We start from the raw sequence: 26,165 nt of genomic DNA, 5'->3' as shown, positions 1-26,165 counted from the left end.
TGCACATTTTACGAAAATTTGTATGGAGAATAAAAGTGTAGTTTCAATGCAGAAATTTCAAGATGGTATTCAACACATTTTTTACAAATAATTAATTTAATTATCTTTTAATCTATTAAAATTAGTTAAATAAATCTTATATCATGATTTAGAAGTAGTAATATACATTGGATATAATAAAGAGGAAGGGGCAAGACAGATTTAAAAAAAATGCAAATTTTTCTATTATAAATGACTTGCAATTCACTGAGTCATAAAGTATACGGTAAATTGATAAGATTTTTAAAATTCTTTCTTCCTATATTTAAAAATGATTCGCACCTTTCCTTTTCTCTCTCTTTCAAATAAAAATTAAATATAATAAAATTAAAAAAATTGTCAATAAAAATGCTTCTCCAATAAAAAATACTCACGTCAAGTTATTTATATTTTTTAATGTCAATTAGTTTTCCAATAACGTATGGCCATGTGTTTAAATTTTTTGGCACGAGTTTATAATTAAATGATGTTGATTAAATACTAATATTTTAAAGTTAGAATACATTAATAACTTGATATAATAAATATAAAAAATTTGATTTAAATATTTTGCATCTCCAATTAACCGATATTTGGAACTAAAATTTTCTCCTACAAACAACTTATAATACAATGGGAATGGTATTTGGCATCCGGAAAAGTATGCTTCAACGTTGGGCAAGGTTCTGTTGGCCGAAATAAAACGTTGGACAAGGTGCTGACCCAGTTTCGATTTTTATGGATTCTATACGTTGAATCTCTCCCTTTCACCGTATTTGGTTCCACAAGGTCCCAGAAAAAAAAAAAAATCCCCCCGACATTTTTCATTCAATGAAGTGTCCCCAGCTGCCATGGCAACCAAAAAAAAAAAAGTATCCTCTCATTATAATTTGTGTGATTTCGTATATATTTCGTAGTTGATATTGATACTAATAAATATAATATATATATATGTATATGCACACACACAATACATGGACAAATTTAAGGAAAAGTGACACAAAAAAAACCACCGAGAAAAAAAAATTACAATTAAGTACCCATGACGATATTAGTATAGGTTTTGATAACAATTTTTACAAATCGGTCCCTGCATGTAATTTTTCTATTTCAGTGGTTTTTTTTGCTAATTTTCCTAAATTTAACACCACTTTTTAATTCAAAATTTAAAGGCACGAAATACATGAGTTGTTTTTATTATAAAATTTTAATTTTATTTTTTGAAAAAGAAAGAAAGAAAGCGCCGTCTAAAAAAGTAGAATGATGCCAAATGACAATTTTTCAGTTCGTCATCCGCTGGGATTTTGATCCCCCGCATGCCATCCCAGAGATAAATTGTTTGACCCCACCTCATCCGTTTGAGCCACACACAATCCCAAGTCATACATATCCCTCCCCCCCCCCCTCCAAATATCTCGCGCTAGATAATAGCCATAATTAGTTCTGTTGTTTAACTTCTAGTAAAATTTCTAAATTATTTGCCTTTATAGGCCCAAATTTTCTGATTTTCTTATGCAAAAGAGAGTGAACCCAATCATAGTATAATAGAAAACTCACTGAGATAAGAAAAACCTCATAATTAAAATCATATTACGACATGCCACTTCCGGTCTTTAATATAAAAACTGGTTAACTAATTTAAATAGATGAAAGATATTAGTTAGGATAGTTATTTGTAATAAAAATGTATTATTTTTCCTAAAATATTTTTATTAATCAAGTATATTAGTTAGAACTATTATTATTCTAAGTATTACCTTGAGAAAAAATAGATAAATATAAGAGATAAATTGGATTGAGATTTTATATCTAGAACCAAAATAAAAATCAAAAGAGTTTTTATATTAACGACCAGTATTGTTTCTTAATGAAGTTCTTACGTTGACAGTGACACAGAACACTTGCCCTTATAAAACGTGAATTAAATTCCTAAACGCGTGTTTTGAAGTTGCTTTCACATACGTCACTAATTAACTTTTTAATATAACTTTTGTTATCATTCAATTCGGCTTTTTCCAAAAAAATAGAAATAAAAAATACACTTGCCACTGAGTTGAGTAATTGTCTAAAAAAGGAACATGGATACGAGAAAAACGTGAAAATGGTGCTTCCCTGATAACATGAACTTTGAACTAAAATCCAAGGAACTTGTACGACGACGTGGGGGAGGACACGCGACGAAGACAAGGGGATCTGTATTTAGCTTCACAATCTAAATAGTGCTGCGTTCAATTATTTAAAGGTAGAGTATTTTTGAACACTAAGACATATTTTCACAAATAATTAATATTCATAAAAATAAAAAAAGAAGCTTATCCATGAAACATTGCATGTCATGGACAAAAGGAGATGTGGCATTGAAATTCAGTCTTCATATCTTAAATATAAGGTATATTTTTTAGTATAATTTATATTTCAAGACCGGAGGAGTAATGATCGATGAACTCCCATCATATTCAAATTTCTTTCACATCATCCAGTTAATCACAAATCCTAGTTTGATATATAATTATATATAGACACATGTATGTATATATATTTATCGAGAAGGAGAGGTAATTCTGTTATTTAAGGGTGCAAAGTTGTATCAAAATGAAAAGTTATATATATACATATGGACAGATGTGTGGACGACAGAGAGAGAAGGGTCAAGCTGTTGACTAGCAGGCAATTATTTACTTAACATATGCATGCACCTCATTTTTTTCATTGATATGATGTCCTGTGAATCTACAAATTATATGTTGATATTAGCAATTTCCACACTTTTTAGTGGAGAGAAGCCTGGCTTTCCCAAAAAATAAAGGCAAAAGTGTAATAAACCGTTACTACTGATTAATTACCTTATTTGAACACGCGTGGGCTGCCTGGCGAGTTGGTTAAATGGTGATTTGATTGATAAAACAGGTAACCGTCAAAGGAGAAAAACCCGGTCATTATGCTTCTAGAAAACCCTTGGATTGTGAACCACATTCACGGGCGCCTCCTCCATTCTTTGAACCATCATTATTTATATCAACTTGGGACTCTAGATCCCAGGTTTTTAGGTCAGATGGCAGCCAATATCGCTTGACTCTTTCCTTTTATAACCCTTGTGTTCCCCAAAAAAAAAAAAATCGATGTATTTATTCGATAAATTTTAAAATATTATTAATTCATTTTGAAAGTTCCCCCGATGTTCCCATTGCCTGGATATAGAAATAATTTATCCCTGTCTAAAAGCCAGACAATGAACAAGTTATATAAGATTTTGATATTTTCCCCATCCCCACACATACATATTATGAAAATAATAAAACTTAGAACGAAACATATAAATCATACAATAATCCATAACATTTCAATATTTCCCCCATCCCCACAAATAATATCATTATTAACATTTCAGAAAAATAAGTATATAAAGATCAAATTAAATGCTGATCAATAATCTTTCCGGTCGCGGGCTTGTATAGAAAAACTAATTAGAAAGTGGGACAAATAGATGGACAAGAAATTCATCCATCAGACTTAATTGGAATGAAAATAAATGATCTAAATAATCTATGCATACATATTTACATTACATATATTTGTCTGTAACTCTGTATATATTGCACAGTGCAAGGGCTATTTCGGAAGAAAAGGGAAGAAAAAACGAAAGAAGAAAATAGTTAGAACATGTTATGATGGCGAGATATAGTACATATTGTTTCATTTGCGGATAATATGAAAAGTTTTGAAATTTTGAGAAAGTGTTAGTAGAAATGTGTGGTAGAGGTCACGAATGGATGTGTATTTCCTCTGTGATCGATGACTTCTATCCAGAAAAGTGTAAGTTCTCTATCACTCAGTTTTTCAAAAAAAAAAAAAAAGAGCTTAATACAACGAATATAGCTACATTTGAATATAAGCGTGTATAATTTTTTAAAATATTTTTTTGTCATGTACAGTATTCTTTTTTAAAGTAATTTTGTTCGAGGCTGTGAGTTTTTCTCTCCTAATGTTAAGTAAATTGACTCAGTGTGATGAACCCAGATGAACAGTGCCCAATTGGTGGCCCAATAACAGGTCCTGATTTGGTCAGGCCCAAGAGCCCGCAAGGAGAACCAGAGGATCAGAGAAACACGTGGAAGCTCAGAGAATTGGATGCCAACATATAATAGGGGGACAAAAGTCGTTAGGAGTTTGTACCGGGAAAAAAAAAGGGTCGTTAGGAGAGAGTGTGGAATTGATTTGTAATCTTCTCTCTGTGACATAATTCCCTCTCTTATTTGCATTTTCTCTATTCTGCTCTCTATCATGCCGTGACGGTTAAACGCTATGTATCCAGTCTTTTGATTCAATAGTACGAATGTATTGAGCTTTTCGCTTCCCTTTTGGTGTTATTTCTTCAATTTTTCAGTCTTGGATCATTCTGATCCGCTCAGTTTTCGTTAAACATTTTAATAACCAGTTTATGTTTATCCATTTTTCCTGGGACTTATGCCTCAATGCAAACCGATACATTTATAGCCTTTTTCAGCTCTCCCAGTACAAACCAGTACAGCAAGTAACATAAATAGAGAAATAGCCATAGAAGATGGCATTATTCTGATTCTAATATAAATACAGACATCTTGGCACCGTAAAAGGATACAACATCGCATTATTATTGATCAAATTCATCAAGGCTCCTCTCAGGATAAAGCCCTTTAGGAATTCTCAAGGGCCTTAGAGGGATTTAGGAGATAAAGGAAAGAAAGCGGAACATACCATCCAAAAAGCGATGTACATGGTGCTAGCTGTCAACAAACAGTAGGAGGGATCTTGGAAGTGGAGGCAAATTCATATCCAAAAATCCCTCAAGAATTGGAACTATCTGACACATGGATGGCCTGTTTAACTCATCATCTTGTACACACCATGAAGCAAGTTTTATTATCCTAGTCAGCTCCTTAATGTCTGCGTTCCGCTCTAACGTAGGATCCAAAAGGTCAAGAACATCGCCTCCTTGGATTACTACCTTTGCAGCCCATGTAGGGAAGAACCTCACTTGGCCATCTTTAGATGGCTCAGAGTTTCTTCTTCCTGACACCAATTCAAATAGCATCATTCCGTAACTGTAAACATCAACTTTTGGTGTGATAGCCACACCAGAAATCCACTCTGGGGCAAGATAACCTCTTGTCCCTCTCATGGTTGTGAGGATTCTGTTGATTTCCATTCCAACTAGCTTTGTGAGGCCAAAGTCTGCAACTTTTGGGCAAAAATCAGAATCTAAAAGGATGTTTTCTGGCTTTATGTCACAGTGTGTGATGCAGTCTCTGCACTTTTCATGGAGGTAAGTTAGTCCCCGGGCTATTCCTAAGGCAATTTGGTACCTTAATTTCCATTCTAATTTCTTGGAGTTCTTTTCTTGAAACAGATGGGCGTCCAATGAGCCATTTGGCAAGTAATCATAAACCAGAAGCTTTCTGTTGCCTTCAGAGCAGAACCCACGGAGTTGAACAAGATTCACATGTTGGACTGTACCTATATTACTGACTTCCGATCGAAACTGTTTCTCGCCTTGGCTTATGCTTTCAAGCTTCTTCACTGCTATGACACTGGAATCCGGCAATGTGCCTCTGAAAACAGAACCAAAATCTCCTACTCCTAGTTTTTCAGAGAAATTCTTGGTTGCATTTTGTAAATCTCTGTACCCAAATGCCATCAACGAACCCTCGACCGATTTTCCTTTTCCAACCATCCTTCTCCTTCTTCTGGTTATCACAAACAGCAGAATGACCAGGAGAACCCATAGACCACTTACAATGCCCACTACAATACCAATAATTTTTCCACAATGCCCAAATGCCGTCGATGAACCCACCACCGATCTTCCTAAGCCAACTAGTCTCTTTTTTCTTCTCATCGTCACAAAGAGGCAAATTGCTAGGAGAACCCCCATGCCCCCAACCACGCCTATAACAATACCAATAATTCCTTGCTTCTTCTGTTTAGCATCTGAAAACTCAGAAGCAGCAATTTTGAGAAATAATGTTTCTCCATTACTCTCATCTTGAGAAAGTTGCTGCAGACTAATTAAATCTCCATGCCAAATTGAGCAGCCATCTTTGTCATAAGCATAAGCAACACAAGAGCAATTGTTAAAGCACGTGGATTCGCATTCACCAGCATTCCCTACTCCTATAGATTGTGCATGTTTAGGTAAGGCCAAGTTTGGCATTTCCAGAAACCTGTCTTTCTCTCTGTTAGGTGATGTTGGATTCTCACATTGCAACTTGGTTTTCCTCACACACCCACCTGAGTGATCCTGCAGATCCCAATCAGTTTGAGACTTTGGCTCGAAACCGGTCAAGCAAGAACAAAAGGGCAGGGAATTCTCATTGCACCTCCCGAAAGAGCCACAAAAAGCATAAACTTCACACTGTCGTCTTGGCTGAGACCAAAACAAATTCCACTGCTTGGTGCTTTCTAGCCATGAGAGTTGCTGAATTTGCCCCGACACATCCATCACCAAATGAGATATAATAGAAGAGTTATACATGAAGTAAGTGAAATAGCTCTCATTCTCGTTTGAAACAAAGGTGAAATTGTATAAGAAATTTAACCTCATTTCAGGGACCAAGCTGAAAATTTGGCCATTCCATGGACCACTCGTCCAATACTCTTCTGACTTGTTCCGAAGAATTAAGTACGAGTTGGTTCCTTTCGGGTCTAGCTCCAGAGAGAAGAGACCCATCGCAGGATCCTCAATGTTCTTCCATGAAGTGAGATGTTGAGGTTGTTTCGTCTTTTTGTTGAGTTTAATTTTTCCACCAGGAAGAAAGGTGTTGGTCGGGTTATCAAAACTCTGCCACAAGTTTTCTGAAGATTCTGGCTTGTCTCTGAGGACGAGATTCCCAGAATCTAGGAGGACAGCAACAACAGACTTTGAGGTGGAGGAAGTCAAATTCGTCGACCAAACAGGGATTTGAGACTCGCTGAGGAGAGCCAAATTGCCATTTGATATAACTAACTTGGCCGAATTTTTATCAGAGATAGGTCTGTCTCTGTTTGCGACCCAAACTATGGTCTGTTGAGAGACCTTTTTATACCAGATGCCTATGTAGTAATTTGAGGACTTACCTGGCTTGAAGAAACCCAACTCGAAGACACCACATGATGAGATGATAGTTTGATCTCCAGAAAGAGTTTGATTTGCAGAGATGGTATCAGTTGCGAGAGAAGGTATGGTGCCAAAAAAGAAACATATGACAAGAAGAGAGAGAAAACGGCATGGGTTCTTCATATTGTCCATGGCTTCACAGAAACAACTAAGACATTTGATATTGAAGAGTGTATGACTGGGCATTAGATGTTCACTCTGCACGAGGCTAATAACCGTTATGGGGGTGTTATTGAACGGGGAAACAAAATCAATTCACAAACAAGATTGGATTGTCTAAAATAAAAATGGTCACTTTGCATTAGATGTGCTTTTTGGTGATTTTAGAGAAGGCTTGGCCATGGCTGCGTCTGATAGAGCGATCGCGCGAGAAGCAAACCACAACGTACATAATTTTCGGGTGGACATATTTGACTTTTTCCATGTGTGACTGGCAGTGGTCATTGTGTTGACTTCGTCTTTCATTTGTGTGACCAATAGATTTTTCAAACAAAAAATCAAAGAAAGAAATTTCGTAGAACCAGATCATATATTGGCAAATCTTTCATTAATAAAAGTTCTTTGACAGAAATTAAATGACAGCATATTTGCTTCTTATGATTCACTTGGGCTTTATATGAGCCAGAACACACGATTGGACATGGCTACGGTCAAATTTTGTTTGCGTTCAAAGTTTCAAACTGTGGAGATGTTTTTGAATATTTCCAAAATTCTAATGGGCTTCTTGTGAAAGCCCATTTGAAACTCAACCACGTCCCTTGATCTTATATATTGCATGTATTACCAATAGGAGTTGGGTTTGGCAGAAATGGTCAGTCTCTTATAATGTGACAAAATAAAGTTCAAATCTCTACTGAAAAATGTGTCCACAATTAGTGTCTAATAGTGCCTTGAATAGGATTGCCTCCTATGGGATGATACCTATGCTTTGACAAAAAAATATATTGCATGTGTTTTAATCTCTTATCGTTAAAGTGAAGTTGAATTTTTTTTTTGGTTACATAAAAGTTTAGGTGAGTTAGGTCCCAAGGGTTCATTAGGACCAGGATATGCCTCCAAGCTCAAAGAGCGTTTACAGAGGTACTTACAAATCGCCTGCCAACAAGGTTTTCACATCGGCAGCGGGATTCGAACTCACAATCTTATGGGTTATGAGCCGATTCCTTATCAATTGGACTAACCATCACGACTTTATGGGTCATGAGCCGACTCTTTACTAACTGGACTAACTGTTGTCGGTGGAGTTGAATTTAATGGCATACCAGCTGTCCAATTCTTTTCTTCATTCATAGAGATTATTCCCACTGCTGTAATTATGTGCTGGTTATTTCTCTTTGGGGAGGAAAAATAAAATAATACATTAAGGGATCTCTCCGTTTGAAATTTTGTACAACAAAAACTGTAAAGCGGCTTTTTATGATATATTTTAATATACGTGATTTTTTATGTTTTTTTCAATAGGCCATATTGTACAGTATATGTTGCACTTGTATATACATAGCTTGTACATATTCAACAAGAAACTCACTATATTGCGTAGTAATAGTGAGTGAGATTGTTTAGGAAGTGGAGGCCAGTTCATTTCTTCTTTATCAAGTGACCTTTTATCCTTTAGCCAGCAATGAGCCAACCTCGAATATATGCAGGATTCTGCCGTATATATTAAAATAAAGATAAGCTCGTGCTTCATGCTGCTGATAATTAAAATTGGAGATGAAAATTCTGAAACCTGTGCTTTCGGATATGGCCAAACTTTAATCATAAGTTTGTGTTTATCAATTGTTCTATATACGTATCTATACTATACCCTACAAACCATATGCATCATATTACTTAGAATAGTTAAAAGGTTTGAATAATATAATATCCTCCAATGACATCAGATGAAAAATTCCCACCGTTGTATTTTATATTCATTAAAAGCAATATCTCGATTCGGCAAGCAAATGAACACCACAAAAAATGCAGGTATATAAGAATATCATCAAGCTGTCAGCTGTGTGATGAGGACAGGCGGCGTCATGAAAATTGAATACGAAAGGGATTGAGAGGTGTTTTTAATGGTCCGAGGGAAGTCATCTAACGTTGTCACTGATCGAATTAAATTAAGATGTCTTGTAATTGTGGATTTTGAAGGGTTAGGTTGCTATAGTTGTGCCAGAATTCAATGTGAAAGAGATTATCAAACTATACACAAACACATTTCCCATTCCTTTAATATTAGCATCTTCACAACCCCATATTGCGTGTTTCATTGTGGGTTCGCCTTATATGTATGTATGTATGATATTGTGAATCTTGATAGTGAAGGAACGCTGATCTGACTTCCTTCTAATGCGTCTATAAATCAAGTTCTAGAAGAAGCGACCAAGATTTCAAACCAGAAGGTTTGAAGAACATAAACTATAGTCTCAAAGTTCTATCCATTAGGAATGCACATCTTTTGCTTTTTCCCCACTCTTGGTCTGTGTGTTTTTCTACCATGAGGACAAGTAAATAGGAGGGGAATAAGTACACTTTTTTAGAATTGAGAAAAATTGGTTACAATAATAAAGTTGTCACAAATTTTAAAAAGGGATAATTAATATGCAAGTCCTGATAGTTTCAACCTATTTTTAATCAGGTCTTTATAATTTTTTTTTTATCAGGTCCTTATTGTTTTACCTTATTTTTAATTAGGTTCTTATAGTTTTTATTCTTTATTCTGTAAATAATAAATTATTATAATAATCTTATGTTAATATTCTTTTAATTTTTAGTTAAAAATGTATATTATTTATTTTTCAATTCTAATTTTTATAACTATAATATTCAAATAATAATAAAATTTTCTAAAATTAGAATATAATTATAAATAATTTTAGTTAAGTATAATTGATTATTATGATTAATTATTAATTACTAGATCATTATATTAATTATTTTGTCCAATTATATAATTATTAATTTAAAAATAAAATTAATTTTAAATAATAAAGTTAATAAACAATTTTTTTAAAACTACAAAGGACCTAACCGAAAAATAAATAAAACTATAAGAATCTAATAAAAAAAAAAAATAGAGGGACCTAATTAAAAACATGTGAAAATAAAAGGATTTGATAAAACAAAAAATTTTATAGGGACCTAATTAAAAATGATATAAAACTATAAGGACCTAGAGATTAATTATCACTTTTAAAAACAAGTTCTAATAAATATAAGAAGGACATTCTTTTATTTTAACAAACCAATCAATTCCATACACAACTTCTTACGAAGTGCCTTTTTTGGACTAAAAATTAAACTCTTCTGGTAAATGACTTTGGGCAGGTTTTTTTTTTTAAAAAAAAATTTTTAAGCTGTTTAAAAGAGTGGTAGTTGTTTAGTTTAGCTCAAGTCATAAATAGCTTATCAAAATACGCTGAATATATATTTTCTGAGAATATATTTTAAAACAAACAAATACCACATATTTAACTTAATTAAAATCACTTTTTAAAGTTTTGACAACAGTCAAAAGAGCTCTTTTAATATTATACACACGCGCGCACGCACGGTGATTCAAAATTCTTTTCCGAGTTAAAAGTTAAGCTTTTAGAATATCTTGTTTTTTTGACCTTGTTTAGAATATCATGTTTGAATTTTTCTGCGGGCCGGTCACAGAAGCTTAACATGAAAAGCAGCAAAGGTAGCATGCAATGAATCAAAACTTATGAGTGTAAAGGCTAGCCATAAATAATTAATTAATGTGCTTTACTTTGAAAGTGTCACATTTCTAATGTTGACCATGAAGTATAATTAATTGTATGGCATAATAATAATGAACTGAATAGTTTTATTTATGTGAAACATCGGTTATAAATCACTACTTTACATCCGTGTCCCAAACCCTGGCTCAGTTTTGGACCGAGTATTTTGTGAACAAACGTGTATCGTGTTGACCTGGTCTTTTATTTATAACATGTAACCATCAACATTGTAATTTTTTTTCCTTTTATTTTCTCTCTCTTTTTTGATAACATCAACATTGTTTTCTGTCCTACGAGAAAAGAAGGAATTACGCGTAATCAGATAACGTTAATTTTCTCATTGGTGGAGGGAAGCTAAAAAAGGTACCCTAAGAGGCCAAGACACTGAAGAGTGCGATATATAAGAGAAACAAACAATTTGTTTGGTAATAACGACGGTCAATTTGGTCCCAAAAATTTTGTCAAAAGAAATTTTGGTCCCAAACAAAAAAGAAGAAGAAAAAAAGAAAGTAATTAACGAAGGTCATCAATGTACAAATGGCCCCGCTTGTCCATCGGTGGACCATGTAACCGCGTGCCACCTCATATTATTGACGTCTTTTCCTTTTCCTTGTAAATATAGTTTATTTATTTTTCTTATTTTAATATACATATATATAAACTCATTTCTCAAAATTGCATTGGGCGTATCAAGTAAATCTGAGACAATATTTTTAAATTGTATGGCTTTATTAGTTATTCTTTGGCTCCGTACTAGTATAATTTTATTCATTATTACTAGGATTTCCAGTTAGTAACTGTTACTTATTTGCAGATGAAATTACGATAAAACAATTCTAAAAAAAAAAAAAATCAAATATACTGTATTTTTATTAAGCTTCCATCCCAATTCAGGAATAGCGTTTTGTAATACAGCTTATGTATAATACTCCGTCTTTTTTATTATAAGATCTAATTTTTTGAATAGGTCTGTCTTTTTTTATAAAATCTTCTTTGAGTTTGTCAGAGTATTTAATACCTTATTACTTATTTTACCTCTAGTTTGATGCATTTACTATATTCTCTTTCTCCATTTATCATACTATTACTCTTTCACATTTACACATTTATATAGAGGGATATATTTGAAAAAAAATTGTATTTGTCATGTATTAATTGCTTTTAACAATTGTAACTGTTTTCTTAAACCATGTAATTTAGTTAAAAAATCTTATAATAAGAGACAAAAAAAGTATATAAAATTGTGTATATGAAGTTATCGTGACATTCAACCCCCCACTTTTTCATTCATTTCTTTAAAAAAATAGACATAAATTACATAAACTTATCTATGCATGCATGATTAGTACATAATAACTTGTTATACTGAATTCAAGTTGCTTGTTTAGGTGGATTCTCAAGTTCAAATTTAACATTGACACCTGCTTGTGTGCGTGTGTACTCGTAAATTATATAAATAAACAAAAAGAATATTGGAATAATCTTAAATTAATTATTTGAAAAATCACAAGACTGACGCGCATACACCAATGATGTGTTGCTTTGAGCATATGGAGACAACAGACATATAAGCAAGAGTCAGTAATGAAATGTAGGGCAATTTTAATTTATCGATATATAAAAATTTGTTGGGGAAATCATTATAAAAAAAAAAAAATGGTGCAGAAACACATGCCAACTAAATGTTTTCAACCCCACCAACCAACTAAAATTCAGGATCCTCAAGCCATATCCGTATCTTATCCACAAAAATAAAACGGAAGAAAAAAAAGATAAAGAAAAAAGAAAAGAAAACAATGTCTTTCCCATCAATACTAAGTACTAACAATGGATATGAATGAGCTGTGTGATACCTCATTTCCTGTCCCCCACGGGCTGTCTCTAAAGTTGCTCCTTCTTTTTCCCTCTTCATCCACTTCAACACTCGCTACTCGCTGAAAAAACGATAGGATTTAAAGTTCTTATTACTTTTTTATAAAGTATTTTATTTCAAAACTAATAATAAAAATTTTAATATTATTCAATGTTAAATATTAAGATTTCTGTTAAGAGTTCCTTTTTATTAATTTTAGAGTAAAATAGATGTACAAGACCTATTAAGAATCAAGACTGGAGTAAATCTTACACATCCAGATAAGATCTGTTTCATTGATTTATCAACATACATAATAAAATTTAAAGAGCATACGGTCACTTATTGCTACGCATTTCCCTCAGATTTCACGTCAACTCATGAAAAATTGTTTAATTTAAACACATTTTGTATATTTAAAACATATTTACTTTTCTATACAAACAATATATCTTGTGCAATATAAAAAGGAGAGAACTTGTACACCAGGCCTTATTCCATAATAAACTCTTATTATAAATATTGTTAACATTTTAAAGTATAATTGTTTTTCATTTGATTGAACAAAAGCATATTCACTACTCTCTTCTGTTCATAGTATAATACTACTTACAGTTCTTTATATAAAAATTAGTTTAACTTTTAATTTGATCCTAAATATAAGACCACATTCTATTTTATTTCTTGTAGTTATTCATTTTTCTTAAAATGTTCCTTATAGTAGTTACACATATTAAATGTTTCATCAAATAGTAATTCTAGCTAATATACATGATTAGCAAGGGTAACAAACTTTTTTAATCTACTCAAATTTATCAGCTAGTTCTTATAATAATAACCAGAAGTGGTATTATAAGTCATTTCTAAAAAAAATGATTTAGTTCAAAATATAAGTTACATGGAAAATAATTAATATTTATTTGTTAATTTTATCTGTGCAGTCAATGCTTAAATGCAACCGTTTATGTTTTTATATCTCCTTCACAACCCCATTTAAAGGTAAAGTTGGAAAAAATTAACAATCATTTATTGATTCTGATGATAAAAGTAACTTACCAAGTGTTATCCAAAAAAAAATACTCATCATTAATTCCAGCTAGAATTTAAATGGGCTTGCTAAAGATGCTGTGAGGAACTAAAATCATAATTGATTAGGATTTTCGGAAAATTATCCAAACGACATAAATGGGTGTCATAGGTAATTTGTTAAGCTCATGCAAAATTATAGGAGCTTCCACCACTCAACCAAACAAGTCACCAATGGTAGACATTCCTCAGAGGTTAGTAGGTACAGGCAGGAGTAGTGTTTTTGCAGATCTTGTTTTTCATTTCCAAAAAAAAAGAAGAAAAGAAGACTTAAAACAGGTGTCCCCCGGCCGGCGTAGCAAAATGATCCAAAAAAATAAATATTAAAAATTGGAATATATTAAAAAAAGAAAAAAGTTGTCTGGAAGAAAAGGCAAGGAAGAAGGCGACACCGTACTTACCATCCCAACTCAAACACTGTATAAATACAAATCCAAATGCCCACTTCCTCTTCACACTCGACTGCTTGCCGGCCTTTTGCAGCCACGTTCCCCACTCTCCTTCTTCCTCGCTCCCCTTCCCTTCTCACTCTCTATCTTCCTTCCTTTCTCTCACTACCGATTTTGTCACCACCATGACTAACTCTTCCAGGAACAAGTTCTTCCTCTGTTTTCGCCCCGTCGTCATGCTGGACTCTGCTGTTGAATCTGATGGCTCCCCTCCCACTGCTTCCCATAACCATGAAATCCATAACCCACACAATTCCCTGCCTCCCAAACGCAAGCTTTCCCGGGTCATCAAAGCCATGGTGGTTGAAACTATACTGGTTAGTAACATCAAAGCCGTACTATGTTCCATACAGAAAAAAAACAAAATACGAATGAATCTTTGTCTGATCAGGTTATTTTTGTTTGGCTTGCAGAATCGAAGAGCTCGCCGTAAAAACCGATCTCGCCGGGATTCTTCTGAATCAGACCGCAGTTATTCGACGACATACACAGAGGAAACTTCATCGACCGGCGATGACAGCTCCATATGGAGTCAAACGTCAGTGGATATCACCAGTATTCAAGAAATAAACTCCGAGTCTCGGTTTTCATTGTCTTCATCAGACTCAAAGTTTTTAAGCAAGTCCAAGTCTTGCCCCTCTGAAGCAAAGGCCAGAAAAAGAAGCCGTCGAGACCAGCGAAACAAGTTAGACTGCTCCGGGATATACATGTTTCTCTTGAGCTTAATTCTTACGGTGTTCTGGGGCAAGATTCTGGGCATTTTGTTAACATCCATCTGCCTATACTCTTACTCTGTTTTGAAAAAAAGATCCCTGAGGCAGAAAACAGTGAGGAAAGACGGCAAGAACAGGAATCAGAAGGGAAGGCTGCAATAAAGGGCATTAAATTTGATGTGAAAGGTGGGGGTATTTTGGTTGATGCATCTCAGTGGTGGAAGGTTCATGGAGAACAAAAGGGGAGGCATAAATTTGTTTGGTTCTGTTAGTTTCTGGCAGTCGGCGAAGAGACAGATCATATCAGAGTACCAGCCCCAAAGAATAGGATCCATCTTGGAAGATTCTGACATATATCTAACATTACTTAGAATTAACCCAGTGTAGTTAATGAGATTGCTCCCTCTAAAGAGGTTTGGTTGTTGTCTGTTTAATTAATTTGTTGAAAAATTTCACCTGCAATTTAATGTGCTCAGCGATCTTCTTTAAGTTCTGCGGCTTACAATTCCAATGCTTTTGCTTAATAAGGGCAAGTGACATTCAAAAGGTGGCACGGCTTTTTTACATCGATTAGAGATGAAATATATACCTACACCTCCGCAAGGTTATTAAAATTCTGCAAGAAATGAGTACGGGTAAGCTAATTTCCTAAAAGAAATACACAAAGTAAGAAAATTGTGAGAAAAAAATATTAAGTAAGGAATCTAATGAAAATTTTATGAGAATGGATATTTAAGATGAACAAAATAGAAAATTATTTAATCTGGAGACAAAATTACGAAGTCTTGAGGGCTTTTTAGTCCAAATATAAACATTGAGTGTAAATGAGATCGGACGGAGTAAGAATTAATAAAGCGTACTTGACCGTGCTATTTGATGGATTAACGTGTGGAAGTAGGAGTAATGCCAATGCCAAACGAGTAAAGGCACTGGCTTGGGTTAGAAAAAGTCAAAAAGGCACTGGCTGGGGAATTATTATTACTATTATTTGTTTTTTTAACCCAGCGCTGGGGAATTTAATGGTATTTAATTTACGCAGAAAAATGGAAAATTAAGTTGAAGTGACTTTAATTTGACAAGCAAAGATATTATGAGAACGTCGATGTATATAAAATGTGAACTTTCACGTTGTAAGTATAGATATTTAATTTGTAAATTTTAAATTCAATTATAAAAATACCCTTATTTGTATTAATTTCATCACATGGTTTCTAAATACCATTCTCCCTTGAATTATTAGGATTTTAATCATCCATAAAAGGGCACTAGTGGTTTATGGGTTTGGTAATTGATAATAAAGGGTAATGGAGAAATAAGAAAAAGTAAGGGTGGGTGGAATTAATAAAATGGGCGTAGTTGGCCTTCTTTGGACATTACCTGCACAGCTAGCCCTCCTTCCATTGCTTTTCAAACAGTAATGTTAATAATGCCTCCAAAAAGTTGCTCCTTTTCAAAAAGACCGATCCTTTTGTTTTTTGAATAAAGCTTTGTTTTCTCAACAAAAAAGTTGACCTATCTATCATTAAATAAATCTGTTTGAAGATTCTTTCTCAAATCTACTATTGGTAGGACAAAAAACTTAACATCCATTTAATATTACATATTGTTACGACGAATCACCAGCGTTTTAACTTGAGATCGAGCAGTTCATATCGTAAGAAAGTGATTAAAAAAAAAAATTAGAGATTGAACGCGCACAGATTAAAATCACATGATGCTGGCGTCCCCAAAAGGAAAAAGAGGAGGCAGATATATCACATGATGCTTATGTTTGGAGTTTGGACAGAATATCACATGAATTCACGCATTTAGCAGTACAGCATTATTCTCTCATCTTTTCACATATAATATATACATATATATGCTTAAATAGTTAATTACTACGCTTTGTGTTTGTTTGTGTGATCGTCTTGGGTAAAAATGCAAATCTTTGAGATGCGAACATGGCTAAAATAATTTAAAAAGGATTAGTAGGATTATTAGTCTTTATAGTTTAATCAAATTTTACTCTTAATCCCTATAGTTTTACAAGTATTTGATTCGAGTTGAATGGTTTCTATATATTTTTAACATGTTTTGGTTTTACTTCCCATACTTAAATTCTATTAAGTCATTACGAAAAATTATAGAGATCAAAATGTAAAAACTAACAATGATATAAATCCAAAACAATACTATTTTCCAATTACAAATATATATTTTAAAGAAGATATTTTAATATTGTCCTTATTTTGGTTTAAGAATTTCAAATTCTACTCATTCTAAAGTTAAAATCTAACAACTATTTCTATATTTGCTAAATACTTAGCTGTTGACACTTGATCTTTTTCTAAACATAGTATTAAACTCATAAAAAAAATCATAAGATAATGGATTATATATGCAAAGTATTAAAAATTCAGAACTTTAAAAAAAAAAAATCTGCAAGAAGAGGGTACTATTATTATTATATAAACCATGGCCCGTGAGTTGTCGTTTGGACAGCTGTGGAGCGAGACATACACAGTGATTAGACATTGAAATCATTGGACATAAGATTTTCAAATGTTGCTGAATTCCATTTCTTAGGGGCTGAGGTTTTCTGGCCTTCTAGATTCCCCACACACATACACTTAACTTGTTCCTTAATAATTTGCCAAACAATTAAAGTGCTGGGGCCGTCAATAAAGTTATTTTGGAGTGGTGGTTCCGAGCCAGTCTCAAAGACTGAAAGATGAAGACAAGAATCATAAAATAATAATGTGGATACACTTTATTTATGTATATATGTAGGCCATTTTTTCCAAGAACAAAAGCATAAACCAAAAGGCAAACAAATCATGTGGATCGTATTGAGTTAAAAAATGATGTATAAATAAGGAAAAGAGCATGAAGAGTGCCTACTTTCACTTTACTGCCCAATCATTAACTTTCAATAAATTAAATTTAATTAAAGAACATTCCAGTTAATTGAACAAACACCATAAATAATGAAGTCTTGCCATTGTATATAATAAATGGATTAACTTTTGAGGGACAACTGGTTGCATGCCCATCACGTTTCTTTCGGGCTAAATGGATACAGAAACATGACCACTGTTTGAGAATTTTTGCTAACTTTGAAGTTAATTTTACTTTCACCAAGTCGATCGACAATTAACGGGGATATATATGAAGGTTTCATCATAACTACTATTGCTGGTTAAAAAAAAAAAAAACTATTATGGACTTCAGTTCGTATGTACTTGAATCATCACTGGTGATAGAAGTTCTCCAATAGAACGATCACATGAAGGTTGTTCCTTTCCATGAGAGACATTTTATCTCTCACTTGCACTTGATGAGTATAATAACAAATCCTGATGTGTATAACTACTTGTTGGTTCAAACATTTACACACACACACAAGGTTTGAAGTAAAGGTATATTTGGGAATTAAAAAATTACCCACAGTAATTCGAGTGTGATGTATTGTTACTGGCAAAAAAGTTGTCACCTCAAGAGGAGAGCCCTTTGAACGGAAAGCGAAAGATTAGGAAAAGACCTCAAAAAATTAGACAGAAGTAAAGAAAGAAGCGTTGCTTTTGAGATGCATATTAATCAAATAGTTGCCACAACAATAAATTAAACTGGGTGTGTGTGGGGTGAAAACAACGTCCTTTTCACAAAAAGAATAAAAAGCGAAGTGAAGAAAGTGGATACTTATAAATGCAAAGGATTGAATATATATCTTCATAGCTCAAGAGGAGCTAAGAAAGCGGCATGTAGGGTTTTAAAAGAAGATCCATGGAGATAAACTCGCCCCCTTTTCTTGCTTTATTTAAAATGGTGTGCCATTTGGCTGCTGCTGCACCTAACTTTTGTTCACTCAACTTATGGCTCTTTTTTACGTACTATTATTACGTGCTATCGAATGGGGTGGGCGTAAGATAACTGTGGATAAAAGTGTTACTATTGAACTTTGTATTATTTGAATTTTCCGTGCACTAAAAAGTGAAAAGGTTGGGTGAGTAGTTGAGTTTCGGAGCTCACCAGTTTCAGCCAGTACATGTCCAGTTTCTTACTAACTAATTGAACAAATTTTTAGTAGCTATGTATTATTTAAATATTACATTAACCTCGTTTAAATCTTACGAATCGAATACTACTTAAATGCGATAAAGTACTTAAATACTCTAAAAGTGTTCACAAATGAGCACCTGGCATTTGAAAGTTTTTTTTTTTGTTCTTCATTTTTCAGAAGTTTTATTTAGTAGCATTATTACTCTGAGTCATTATCTGTTATTGAGTTTGACAGTTAAAGACATTGGTCAAATCACATAATTTAATGTTCAAATTTAATGATGAATAATAGCTAAGGTATTTTTATTATGAAAATAAACTTATGGGATGTATAAAAGTCAAAACAAAATTTTAGATACCGTGTGCTCATTTATAGATATTTTCAGGGTATTTAAGCACCTTGTTCCTACCTAACCCATGCCATCAACTAACTTTGAGAACAATTTCATAATCCAAAATGTAATTTATGTTTTGTAAGAGCTTGTGAATTATTAATTATTTTATTTTAAAAATACCCTTTTTATGTTTGCTTTGTATAAGTTAATCTTGTATCCAGAATCAAATGAAGTATAATTAGTACAGTAAAAAAGAAAACATGAGTTTTTTTTTTGGCATAAAAAATCCCACAAGAAAACTGGGATTATTTCAAGCCTTGAAGACACCTGAGACAGAATGGCTACAAACTCTGTTTCTATGCTATTTTGGGTCCAGCGAGGCTATAACGTAACCCTGATATAAACCCAGTGGGCGGGGTCCTTCGACACCCTGTGGGAATTGATCTCCATGATGCGCGTTACTATATTCTTTTATCTCCTAGTGAATATTGGCTTAAATTTGTCTTTTACACATGAATATCACATGTTTTCTTTGGATGCTTTCGTTTTGAAACTAAACGCGTAGGACCGTCAATGCTTTCATAAACACCTTACCTTTTTCCCCCATTGGTTCCTTTTGTTGGAGAAGAAAATTCTTGACTTTTGATTGAAGAAGATGGGACGCTTCGGCACAACAAAAGCCAGCATATCCTTGCCCAATAATTAAATGCAAGTTATTTTTTTAACTAAAAAGTTTAGGTAAATTAAGCTTTATGGGTTCATTATAACCAAGACAAAGCAGGTCACTCCAATAAATGCATCACTTCAATACCCTTGGTTTGTTCTGAAAGCTTGAGTTGGCATCTGAAGTAGTGATTAGCAAGCATCAATTGTAATGGCAGGACATACATACACGTATGCGCTTCTTTAGGACCCGAGGTTTGTGGGATTTTCTCAAGGGAAAAAAAAATAAACAAGCTCATAGCTCATAATTGAAAATTACCTACTTCGTTTTAAAATAATTGTTGTTTTAATCAACAAGCTGTTGGTTAAAGAAATATGCGGACTTATTCTTATAAAGAGTAGAATACAAATTCGAATCCCAGGAGTATATTTGTCAGGAGAGGTGAAACTTCCTTACACTCTGAGCCTTGAAAGGAAAAACACTTGATCAAATTTTAAAAAAAATGTTGTTTTAAATGTTACTTTTGTCTTAAGATACTGTCATTATATTAATTTATTTTGTACACATTTTACACGGGGTTCTGAATGTTATGACATTTTAGTATATTTATATTTTAGTTAAATATTGTTATATTTTATTACAATATAAGCTACTCCTCCGGTCCTTATTATAAGACCCAATTTGACTTTTATTTGGTCCTAATTATAAGACCCAATCCATTTTGTCTCTTATATTTATACATTTTTTTTCAAGATAATCCTTCTAATAATGATAGTTTTGGCCAATATACTTAATTAGTAAGGATATTTTAGGAATGACAACACTTATTTATTATAAATAACCAACTTAACTTACTTCCTTAATCTCTTCAAATAAGTCAATTGGGTCTTATAATTAGGACCGGAGGAGTATTTAATATTATCATCGATCCTTAATATAATAACTAGTTTACCTTTTAATTTGATTCTAAATATAAGACTCCAATTCACTTTGTTTTTTATATTTATCTATTTTTTTAAAAGTAATCTTTATAATAGTTGCACATGTTAAATGTTCCATCAACTGATAATTTTAACTAATATACTACCTCTGGTCCTTAATATAAGACCCTATTTGACTTTTATTTTGATCCTAAATATAATACCCTAATCCACTTTGTCTCTCATATTTACTCAATTTTTTTCCAAGATAGTCCTTCTAATAATTATAGTTCTAGTCAATACACGTGATTAGCAAGGATATTTTAAAAAAGACGACACCTATTTAGGACAAATAATTAACTTAACTTACTTCCTTAATTTTCTCGAATTAGTCAACTGACTCTTATAATTAGAATTAGAGGTAATATATGATTAGCTAAGATATTCTAGAAAAAGTAACACATATTTATTACAAATAACGAACTTAATTAATTTTTGTAACTTTTCTAAACTAATCAATTAGATCTAATATTAAGTACAAGAAGTAGCATTATTCTTGATCTGCCCACATAACTTTTAAATAAAAATTCATTAAGTAGATAGAGCGATGGAAGGGGATCTGAATCAACCAAAATATTGACCGATTCCAAGCATGAAAGCAGAAAGCGAAAGACAACAACCTTATTTCATTGATCACTGAATCAATTAGGGAACGAAAGATGAATTGGGTATAACGCATAGAAAAGGGAAAACAGAAAATGAGGTGAAATAATGCTATTAATTCTTTTCTTTTTCTTTTTTAAAAAAGGATGAAGTATAACGTTTACAGCACATTAGAATGGAAACCTGCGGGCGTTTCTGATATATTTAGGAGGCAAAGTTCTGAACAAAAGGAGGAGCACAATGAATTGCTAGAAATAAGCTAAAGTCTTTTTGTTTTTTTGCCAACGAGAGAGCTAAAGACTTGTTAAAACAGTTCCTAGAATTAAAATGATTTCTGTAACGAAGCGTTGCTTTTGGGATATTTATTAAATAGATCCCACTACAAGGTCGGTTAAGTATAAACAATAAAATAACAACGTCTCTGTTGTTGATTTACACAAAAATTTAAAAAAAAAAAATTGAAAAGCCAAAGGACTGAATCCATGAGAACTGAGAACTGGGAACTGGGAACTGAGAAGGCTTACCCCTCCTCTTGGGCTATTTAAAGAAGGTTGTCCATGCCATTAACTACATGTTAACCCCAAACTCTTACCACAATATGTATTCCTTTTATATGTACAAATAGAATGCAAAACTTGCCCTGTTCCTTGCCTGGAGTGTTCAATTTATACGAACTCTTTTAAATCAAATCGTGTTTCAATTGCTCCTCTTTAGCCATTTAAAACTAGGTCAGGTAATACAAGCATAGCGAAAAAGGAATCGGAACTCTCTCAATATATGAAGAGAGATAAACTATTCACATCAATTTTATCTTGCGGTGAAAAATTTCTCTCTGTTTTGGTCCGTTATAGTAAATTAGTGACAGAGGTGACAATTCCATCTGCTGGTTTTCTCACATGAAATAGGAAGATGAAAATGGTACTGCTGGGACTTGAGTCATGAAATCGTTATTAAGATTCTATATATTGGGGGGAAAAAATCAGGGCTTATGTGATTTTATTATCCATTTTGTTGTTCTTAAAAACAAAACAATTCTGTAGAGTAATGTCTTAGAATAAATTTTGCAAACAAAAAATTAAAATGAGGTTAAAATATCGTAGCAAGCATCTCAATCTCAAATGCTCAAATTGCAGTCAAACCTAAGTTTTTCAGGGTAATGACCCCCTCCCTGAAAAGCAGCTGCGACTCTACTAAACACTTGTTTAGGCTCAAATACAATTCATCAGGAAGAGGAAATAGGAGGTTGTTAACCAACGTAGTATTCACAAACTCCAAAATCACATCTTGTTGCTGTATTACTCATATTAGATTACATAAATAGGGAAAAGGCCATAACAGATCAGATTATTCTGATTCAAATATACTACACAAGCATCTTGATGTGGTAATGAGATACGCCCACATATCATAATGAAATTCACTGGCTTACAAAGAAAGCAAAGCTTATACTCCTCCTAATTTTCTCTTGAGGACTTGGAGCTTGCGGATGAGATGTTGCTTTTGGCCTGAGCAGATACTGCTGAGGTGTTGCTTCTTGTATGCGAACTCTGGTTGGAGCTTGAGTCAGTGAAAAAAACTATGTTCTCCTGGTTGTCAACAAACACTTGGAGGGATCTTGGAATAGGAGGCAGATTCACATCCAAAACACCCTCAAGTATTTGAACTATCTGACCCATGGATGGCCTGTGACTCTCTTCATCTTGCACGCACCAGGAAGCAAGTTTTATTATCCTAGTCAGCTCTTCAGCGTCTGCATTTCGCTCCAAGGCAGGGTCTAGAAGGTCAAGAACATCGCCTCCTTGGATTACCACATTTGCGGCGCATGTAGGAAAGAACTTCACTTGACCATCTTCAGATGCCTCGGAATTCCTTCTACCCGACACAAATTCAAAAAGCATCATTCCGTAGCTGTAAACATCAGCTTTTGCAGTGATAGCCACACCGGAAATCCACTCTGGGGCAAGATAGCCTCTTGTCCCTCTCATGGTTGTGAGGACTCGGCTGAAATCCCTTCCAACTAGTTTTGCGAGGCCAAAGTCTGCAACTTTTGGGCCAAAATCAGAATCTAAAAGAATGTTTTCTGGCTTTATGTCACAATGTATGATGCAGTCTCTGCACTTCTCGTGGAGATAAGTTAGTCCCCTTGCGATTCCTAGAGCAATTTGGTACCTTAATTTCCATTCTAATTTCTTGGAGTTCTTTTCTTGAAACAGATGGGCGTCCAATGAACCATTTGGCATGTAATCATAAACCAGAAGCTTTCTGTTGCCTTCAGAGCAGAACCCACGAAGACGAACAAGATTCACATGTTGGACTGTACCTATAGTACTGACTTCTGATCGAAACTGTTTCTCACCTTGGCTTATGCTTTCAAGCTTTTTCACTGCTATGACACTGGAATCCGCCAATGTGCCTCTGAAAACAGAACCAAAACCTCCTCCTCCTAGTTTTTCAGAGAAATTCTTGGTTGCATTTTGTAAGTCTCTGTACCCAAATGCCATTAATGAACCCTCCACCGATTTTCCTTTTCCAACAATTCTTCTTCTTCTGATTATCACAAATAACAGAATGGCCAGGAGAACCCCTAAACCACCTACAATGCCCACCACAATACCAATAATTTCTCCACTTTTCCGTTTAGTATCAGAAAACTCAGAAGCTGCAAGCTTTAGATATAAGGTTCCTCCATTGCTGTCATCTTGAGAAAGTTGTTGCAGACTTAATAAATCTCCATTCCAAACAGAACAACCGTTACCGTCATAAGCATAAGCAGCACAAGAGCAATTGTTTAAGCACATGGATTCGCATTCACCAGCATTCCCTTCTCCCACAGATTGTGCATTTTTAGGTAAGGCCACGTTTGGCATTGCCAGAAACCTATCGTTCTTTCTGTTAGGTGATGTTGGATTCTCACATTGCAACTTGGTTTTCCTCACACACCCACCTGAGTGATCCTGCAGATCCCAATCAGTTTGAGACTTTGGCTCGAAACCGGTCAAGCAAGTACAAAATGGCTGGGTATTCTCATTGCAACTCCCAAAAGAGCCACAAAAAGCATAAACTTCACACTGTCGTCTTGGCTGAGACCAAAACAAATTCCACTGCTTGGTGCTTTCTAGCCATGAGAGTTGCTGGATCTGTCCCGAGATGCCCATCACGAAACGAGATATAATAGAAGAGTTATACATGGAGTAAGTGAAATAGCTCTCGTTCTCGTTTGAAACAAAGGTGAAATTGTATAAGAAATTCGCCCTCATTTCAGGAACCAAGCTGAAAATTTGGCCATTCCAAGGACCACTTGTCCAATACTCTTCAGACTTGTTCCAAAGAATTAAGTACGATGTGGTTCCTTTCGGGTCTAGCTCGAGGGAGAAGAGACCCGTCGCTGGATCATCTTGGTTCTTCCATGAAGTGAGATATTGCGGCTTTTTCGTTTTATTGTCGAGTTTAATTTTACCTCCAGGAAGCCACGTGTCGGTTGGGTTATCAAAACTCTGCCATAAGTTTTCTGAAGACTCGGGCTTGTCTCTGAGGACGAGATTCCCAGAATCCAGGAGGACAGCAACAACAGACTTTGATGTGGTGGAAGTCAAGTTTGTCGACCAAACTGGGATTTGGGACCCGTTGAGGAGAATCAAATTACCGTTTGATACAACTAATTTGGCTGAATTTTTATCAGAGACGGGGCTGTCTCTGTTTGCGACCCATACAATGGTCGGTTGAGAGATCTTTTTATACCGGATGCCTATATAGTAGTTGGAGGAGTTACCTGGCTTGAAGAAACCCAATTCGAAGACACCGCCGGATGAGATGATGGTTTGATCCCCAGAAAGAGTTTGATTTGCAGAGATGGTATCAGCAGCCAGCGAAGGTACGGTGTGGAAAGAGAAACAGAGGAGAACAACAGAGAGAAAGCACCACAGGTTCTCCATGTTTTTCCACGGCTTCACAGAAGCAGAGGAACTGAGACAGAAGCGAGATGTTTTATTGTCGGGGAGGAGGTATGACCTGGTCGTTTTGGAAAATTGACTGTTATGCCCTTTTGGCGATCAACAAGAAGATTTGCGGGCAGATTGCAGAGGCTGTGCTGTGCGGATAAAAATTGTCTCTGATCACGGGTCGTCAACTTCTCGTCATTGAGACTAAAAGCCTTCAAGGGCAAGCTATTCCGACGTCGTTCTCGGGCATTTAATTAACATCTTGGCGACGCTTCTGTACAGTGTTCTGTTCGGTGCTTATCGGTCATTTGAGAGAAGGCTCTGCCATGGCAGTATCCGTGTTTTGAAGTCATGGCGTGTGAAAAATGGAGGCGAAGAGTCAAACCGCAGTTTGTCGCTTTGGGTAAATTTCAAGGCGGCATATTTGACTTTCGCATGCGAGGGTGGCTGCGGCATCCCAGTGGCGCATTATTTGTTTTTGCTTGCCAATCACCACCCAATTGGCGTCCACTAAATATAATTCATATCAGAAAGATATCCAAAAGTTATCACGCAAGGTTGACGTCTTATTTAAATCTTGGTAGACCAAATACAAGACATACAGCTCGAATTTGTTTCCCTTC

General features: G+C 34.4%; 3 protein-coding genes across 3 annotated transcripts; 1 reads left to right on the top strand and 2 right to left on the bottom strand.

The window, feature by feature from the left end:
- Positions 1-4,762: 4,762 nt before the first annotated feature.
- LOC114762999 (G-type lectin S-receptor-like serine/threonine-protein kinase At2g19130) lies at positions 4,763-7,427 on the bottom strand. The gene has a single exon (XM_028952595.1). It carries the CDS (start codon positions 7,334-7,336, stop codon positions 4,778-4,780), a length of 2,559 nt encoding a protein of 852 aa, XP_028808428.1. The 5' UTR covers positions 7,337-7,427; the 3' UTR covers positions 4,763-4,777.
- A 6,859-nt stretch (positions 7,428-14,286) lies between these two features.
- LOC114763002 (uncharacterized) lies at positions 14,287-15,470 on the top strand. The gene is made up of 2 exons (XM_028952598.1): positions 14,287-14,585; positions 14,682-15,470. Exons 1-2 carry the CDS (start codon positions 14,394-14,396, stop codon positions 15,141-15,143), a joined length of 654 nt encoding a protein of 217 aa, XP_028808431.1. The 5' UTR covers positions 14,287-14,393; the 3' UTR covers positions 15,144-15,470.
- Positions 15,471-22,863: 7,393 nt separating this feature from the next.
- Positions 22,864-25,847, bottom strand: LOC114762994 (G-type lectin S-receptor-like serine/threonine-protein kinase At2g19130). Its single transcript, XM_028952589.1, has one exon. The coding sequence runs from the start codon at positions 25,534-25,536 to the stop codon at positions 23,059-23,061; it is 2,478 nt and encodes an 825-aa protein (XP_028808422.1). The 5' UTR covers positions 25,537-25,847; the 3' UTR covers positions 22,864-23,058.
- Between the last annotated feature and the right edge of the window lie 318 nt (positions 25,848-26,165).

Source organism: Neltuma alba, unplaced genomic scaffold (assembly GCF_004799145.2).
Source record: "Neltuma alba isolate B1F8T4 unplaced genomic scaffold, ASM479914v2 tig00011249_pilon, whole genome shotgun sequence".
NCBI lineage: Eukaryota > Viridiplantae > Streptophyta > Magnoliopsida > Fabales > Fabaceae > Neltuma > Neltuma alba.
The sequence above is the reverse complement of the archived record's forward strand: the minus strand, read 5'-3'. Positions and strand labels throughout refer to the sequence as shown.

Coding starts and splice junctions, on each gene's coding strand:
- LOC114762999 (XM_028952595.1), bottom strand. CDS start 7,336: ATGCCCAGTCATACACTCTTCAATATCAAATGTCTTAGTTGTTTCTGT.
- LOC114763002 (XM_028952598.1), top strand. CDS start 14,394: ATGACTAACTCTTCCAGGAACAAGTTCTTCCTCTGTTTTCGCCCCGTC. Junction 14,586..14,681: donor TGGTGGTTGAAACTATACTG/GTTAGTAACATC, acceptor TTTGGCTTGCAG/AATCGAAGAGCTCGCCGTAA.
- LOC114762994 (XM_028952589.1), bottom strand. CDS start 25,536: ATGGAGAACCTGTGGTGCTTTCTCTCTGTTGTTCTCCTCTGTTTCTCT.